The sequence below is a fragment of the Octodon degus genome, unplaced genomic scaffold (genome assembly GCF_000260255.1).
Source record: "Octodon degus isolate 3935 unplaced genomic scaffold, OctDeg1.0 scaffold00280, whole genome shotgun sequence".
In the NCBI taxonomy this organism is placed as follows: domain Eukaryota; kingdom Metazoa; phylum Chordata; class Mammalia; order Rodentia; family Octodontidae; genus Octodon; species Octodon degus.
Genome location: NW_004524856.1, coordinates 608337 through 614517, shown reverse-complemented (window position 1 = coordinate 614517; position 6181 = coordinate 608337). Strand labels below are relative to the sequence as shown.

At 45.6% G+C, this 6181-nt stretch overlaps 1 protein-coding gene across 1 annotated transcript in view; it reads right to left on the bottom strand.

Annotated features, from left to right (window-relative positions):
* Window positions 1-2830: 2830 nt before the first annotated feature.
* Window positions 2831-6181, bottom strand: part of Rps4x (ribosomal protein S4, X-linked) — a 5628-nt gene continuing 2277 nt past the window's right edge. Inside the window, exons 5-8 of the mRNA XM_012512836.2 lie at window positions 6087-6092; window positions 4980-5151; window positions 3716-3873; window positions 2831-3001 (exon numbers count right to left, since the gene is read on the bottom strand). Coding sequence (XP_012368290.2) covers window positions 2900-3001; window positions 3716-3873; window positions 4980-5151; window positions 6087-6092 — 438 coding nt within the window. The 3' untranslated portion in view covers window positions 2831-2899. The remainder of the gene's footprint in view (window positions 3002-3715; window positions 3874-4979; window positions 5152-6086; window positions 6093-6181) is intronic.

Here is a 6181-nt window from a genome sequence, read left to right as displayed (position 1 = left end):
CTTATTCCACTCAGCCATCTTCCCGGCCAGACCTATTATATTTTGTGTATAGCTTTGTCTTTATGTAATCTAAAAGTATCTCATGCCTTCTCTCAAAATCCCATGCTTTTGTAGATGTAGAAATATGCATGACATGAGGGGAAGACTAGACTGATCATTGTGGGACAAGGGAGGGAAGTGAACACTTTCACAAGTAGGACTTGAGCATCAAGCTGTCACAAAGGACTGAGGGCATGGCCCAGTGGGTGAGTGCACCTAGCATGCTTCAGGCTGGATTGAACTCACAACCAAATGGTTCTATAAACTAGAAACCACATAAACCTTTCCTTTTTTTGTGGTATTTGGGGATTGAACCCAGCCCTTGTATGACTAAGGTTGTGTTGTCAGGTAGTGGCAAGGACTCACCAGTTTTGGGTGACCCAGTACCCAGTTTGCTAGCTGGAGCCTCACTCTGGCTTTCCAGACTCTATCTGTTCCTTTGGGACATGATGATTATCACCTGACACCTGATGGGGGCCCGCCTCAGAGCTGGCTACTTGGAGGAGCTCTGCCCTCTTGGCCAGGAAAACCATGCTTAAATATCTGTCTAGAAGGTCACTTTTGCAGCCCTCTTACTCTATCCCATTTACCTGGGTTCAGTTTCTGTAAATTTCACTTTCTCCCAGTGAAGGAGGCCTCAAGGCTCCATGCTATTGCGTATGCAATGGGGAAAGCAGAAAAGCCCTTTGGGGCCCAATCCAGGCTTCAGAGACCTTTGGGCACCCTTCCTTTAACTGGTTAGATTATGTTACTCAGGATCTTGAACAGAATTATGTATTCTGCAGAGTCTGACCAAGCTCAGAGTATTGCCTGTGGGTTGAACATAATGCTTCCATCCAATGCCTCAGTGGATGTTACTGCTTGACCACACTTGGTAACATGTCTGCTGAAACATACCAACTGACTCCACATGTAACATGTCTTAAGTGATGGTGCCAAACTCTAACTTCTCCCCCAAATCTGCAATGGCTGGATGGTGAGACAACTACAGAGACCAGTAGCTCTTAACTCAGGTACATTTGCCTCTCAGGCTATACTCAGCAATTTCTGTATAGTTAAGTCCACTTAGGAACAAGTTCTGTCCCAAGAGAATGTTCAAAAGTCGGACTTAAGTCCAACAAGTCTTTTATGTAACTTTAACGCAAATACACAACGTATATTCCTTTGAACTTCCTGGAAGTCCCCCCCACAACAGTGCTGTTTCTCCTCTTGCTTCTGGACATCCTGGGCTCTGACTAAGCACTGCACACTAAGCACACAGCAGCACAACTGTAACAATGTCCACAGACACGCGAGCTACTTCTATGATTTTGTTCACAATTCAAGGTCCGTTCCTATCTATGCAAGTTCAGAACTCAAATGTTCATAAATCAGCAACTTATTGTATTTTTGGCTATCACAACTGTGGAGGGGGGCTGGAGAGATGGCTCAGTGGAATAAGCGCTTCCCTGGCAAGTGCAAGGGCCTGAGTTCAATCCCCAGTTCCACAAAAAAACCCTGTGGAGGGCCACCTAAGCAACTCCCCTTGAAAGAGCAATTGTCTCCATTTTGGTTGAGCCTGACCCTGTTTCCATGTATTGATATGTTCAGAGTTGGCTAGGACTTTCCCTTATCCTTTCAATTGGCCTTAAGCAATGTATACCGATCTAGCCGAGGTGCTGGTGGTAGTCTCTGAAGATGGCATGCGTGTTTCCCTGATAACCCACACCTGCTGCTCTTTAGTATGAGCTGAGCTGAGACGGAAGAGCCAGTGCTTCATGCTGTCAACTGGGACCAAGGCTTGAGACAGAAGTTGACTTCCTGTGGTTTGAAAGACTACACATCAGAGCTGAAGCACCAGACCCCAAAACCATTAGACACTATCTCAATAGTATAACGCAAATTACTTTTTCTACATGTCTTCTCTGCAAGAGAGGTAAATGCAGGCCTCCTACCTAACCCAGCTCACAGAACTCACCTACTTCCTGCAGTTCTGTCACTCATCTTCAAGCCACTCCTCCTGCATGACTGAGTAAAACCCAGGCTCTGCCCTGGGGAGAGGCCTTTGCTCTGGATAGCCATCACTATGGCTGGACTTAGGACCCCTTGGCTCCCCTAACTGTAAATATGCCTTAGTGTCTTTATTCTCATCGTGGGTTGCTCTGGAAGTGGTAGATTGGAATTAACTTGACAGGATTCCAATAGCTTATCCATGGGATTACAAATATAAACTTCGTGGACCAGGAAGGGCTCCCTATATTTGGCTCTCAACATGGTTGGAACATATGGACCTCAGCCCGACGACCACTTTCAACAATTGTGAGGGGCTAATAAGATATAGTAGGTAAGAGCCAGGAGGGTCACTTATACATCCTGCCAGCTAGAGAATGATGAACGTTTAGTCCAAATAAACGTTTTCTGTATCACTAGAGCCCATATATTTATGACCCTTACTAGCATCTGAATGTTTGCAGATGTTTTTGGCAGCTGGGCACAGGGGTGGGGAAAAGTGGGCAAAATAGCCCCAAGAATGGGTTCACAAAATAAAGGCAAGAAAAAAAAAAAGCCCAGCCTGGTGTATTCTATGAGATGTGAGGAGAACCCAGAGACTGCCAAAGCCTATGAGAGTTCAGTCTTCTTTCATGTTATAAAGTAAGATAAGCAGGGAATTGTAAATTAAAATACAACACCGGGGCCGGGGAGATGGCTCAGTGGAATAAGCACTTCTCTGGCAAGTGCAAGGGCCTGAGTTCAATCCCCAGTTCTGCAAAATAAGTAAGTAAATAAATAAATAAATAAATAACAACACAAAACCAAGAACGTGTCATCATGCTGTATTACTGAGTACAGATGATTTCTCTCCTGTCACCTAGAGACCATTTCACCCACTGCTCTGCTTGGCTGCTAGCCTCTTGTCTCTCTCTTCAGCAATGGTGAGGCGGATTCCCTTTCCCCGGGGAAGAGAAATCCATGGTTTGTTGCCCTGCAGGAAGGAAAAAAAAAGAAAAAAAGAAGAATCACACCTTGCCACATATCAACTCTACCTGCAGCATATAGCACAGGCTGTACCTGCTATCTCATTTACGGCACTAAAGCGTGTTCATCAGTGCTGGCCACCGCTGGGCAGTCCTGGGACTCACTCAGATGCTGGTTTGGTGATGCACTCACTCCACTGCTTGGGTTGCTGGGACCACCCACTCTACTCAATTTGCGCTCACTTTTGCAGTGGACACAATAGCACCCCTAGGGGCCGGAGAGATGGCTCAGTAGAATAAGCGCTTGCCTGGCAAGCGCAAGGGCCTGAGTTCAATCTCCCCAAAAAAGCACCCCTGTACATTTTACAGACTTACTGCGCACAGCATGCACTTATACTGAGTCATAATTTAGTACCCAGGGGCCAGGAAGATAGCTCAGTGGCATAAGTGCCTGCCTGGCAAGTGCAAGGTCCTGAGTTTGATCCCCGGTACCACAGTAACAAAACAAAAACATAATTTAGTACCCAGGGCTGATCATTGATTCCCAATAAAAACAAAGCTATTCATCACTTAAGGACCTGACTGAGAAATATTTCATTACTGGTGCTGCTTGCTAACCAAGATGATTAGGTCCCCTGCCGGTTCTGTGACACTGGCGTCTAGCCAGCTGTGTGCACCTACCATACATCCCTAGAAACCACGGAAGGGAAATCCAGACTTACTTTGCCAATGACAAAAATGTTGGAGAGCCGGGTGGCAAAGCTGTTGCCATTGGCATCCTTCACATGGACCACATCAAAAGACCCAGGATGTCTCTCCCTGTTGGTGATCACGCCAATCCTTCCCAAGTTGGCACCTCCAGTCACCATGCACATGTTGCCTAGGCAGAAGAAATCATCTTTGAAGTGCGAGGACAGTGACAAACTCAAGCCTGGGTAGCTCAGTGAGATCCCATATCCAAAACAAAAGCAAAAAGCCACCTAAAATAACCAAGCTTAGAGGTTGAGGGTGTAACTCAATCCACAAGTGCTTGCTTGCATGCATGCACAAGGCCCTGGGTTCCATCCAGTGACAAGGGAGCAGCCATGCACCAGTAAGTTTATTCATCCATACCCAGATGAATTCATTACTATGAATCTGCACACTTTTGGTCTTGTTTTATTGAGACAGAGACTCACTATGTAATCCAGGCCAGCTCTGAACTTGTAGTAATCCTCCTGCCTCAGTCTCCTACTAGTGCTGGGATTACAGGCGTGTGCCACCGTGCCCAGCTAAAGGCGACCTCATTCGGGTCCTTAACATCTCTTGCCTGACTACTGATCTTCCAAGGCACAAATTGCTATTCATATAACAGACTTCAGTCAGTTTTGGAGGGCTACATCAAAATTAGATTGGCCTTGCTGCCCAGCCCTCAAATTTTCCCGTGGTGGGGCCTTTTGAGACATCTGTAAAAGGCCTGAGAATGAATTTTATACCAGACCTCTGAAAGTAAAAGATACTATAAAGGGTATGTGTGAGAAGCAGATAGCTAGAAAAACAAAAACAAAAAACAACCAAACAAACAAAAACCAAGCAGGCCAGAGAGATGGCTCAGTAGAATAAGTGCTTCCCTGGCAACTGCAAGGGTCTGAGTTCAATCCCCAGTTCTGTAAAAAAAAAAAAGGCAACTCAAACTCAAGCACCATGTGATTCATAATGCTTAATTACATTTAGATTAAAAGAGAGCCAGGGGAAGTGGCACATGCCTATAAAATCCAGCACTCGAGGCAGAGGCAAAGGCAGGAAGATCACTAGTTCAAGGCTAGTCCAGGTGACCTAGCTATCTGAAGAGACAGTTCTTATACATGGTCTTTTTTTTGTGTGTGTGTAACCAGGGATTGAACTCAGGCCCCTGTGCTTGCCAGGGAAGCGCTTATTCTACTGAGCCATCTCCCCGGCCCTATACATGGTCTTAAAAGAAACCCGACAGGCAAGGAAGCTGCTTACCAGTGTCAAACTTGATGAAATCGGTGATCTTGCCAGTTTCCAAGTCAGTCTGGATGGTGTCATTGACCTTGATGAGGGGGTCAGGGTAGGGAATGGTGCGAGCATCATGGGTCACCAGATGTGGGATCCCCTTCGTGCCCACAAAGATCTTCCTTACTTTGCATAGCTTATACTGGAAACAAAGGGTAGGCTGCGTTTAGTCTGGTTCACGTGCTTACATTCCACAGTAGATGAGTTTTTTCAAAGACAAAAGTCACTGGCTTGAAACTAATTAGAGGCAACAAGACTGGGTTTGTTGGACTGCAGCACAATGGTTATGGCTCTAACCTTTCCTTCCAGCTCCATGAGCTGCAGACTGCCCTGTTTTTTCTTGGTCAATCTTCCTAATATACTTTCCTCCCATTACTGCACTGCCTCTACGTTAAAACTTCAAGGCACCAAAGTGCTTCTCCCATCTTTCTCAACAAGGACATTAAACTGCCAAGGCCCACCACTGTGGTTCTGCTACTAAATCCCACTCCTTTCCTCAGGCTCTTCAAGTCTAGCAGTGTGCTCTAGGGATTCCTCCCTCCAACTCAACTCACCCTGGGCTTTGTGGGTCTCAATGGCTCCCTCTGTATCACAAGTGAATTCTGCCTCAAAAACAGCGACTGTACTATCAGTTCACCTAATAAAGTACTTCAGGAAGCATTTCAATTTCTGATTTCTATTCCCTGATGTCCTCAAAGTAGATCAATTACCAGGCCACTGGACGTGCTCTCTGGTCTACTGATACAAGATAGCACGTAAGTGACTTCACCTTCATTTACAGCCAATTCAAGAACTTTTGTGAACTGAATGAAACAACCGGACTCCAAATGTTTTGTGAATCATGTCAAACTAGTGCCTCAAAGATCAGTCTCTTAACACCTTCCTTTTCCCAATGTAAAAGCCAGACCCACACATGGAGACACGGCCAAGCGCCAACTAGATCGAACCAGGTTGATTTTCTGGTCCTTCATCCTAAAAGACACATTTAAAAAAGTTCTTCAAGTGATTTTATTTTTCCTACCAAGTAATCTTAGAAAGCAGAGACCTAGTTTGCTTGCAACAAACACACTCACTCACCTTGGCCTCCTCAGGTGTAATACGGTGAACAGCAAAGCGCCCCTTGGTGTCATAGATCAGACGGAAATTCTCCGCAGTCTTGTCAATGCTGATAA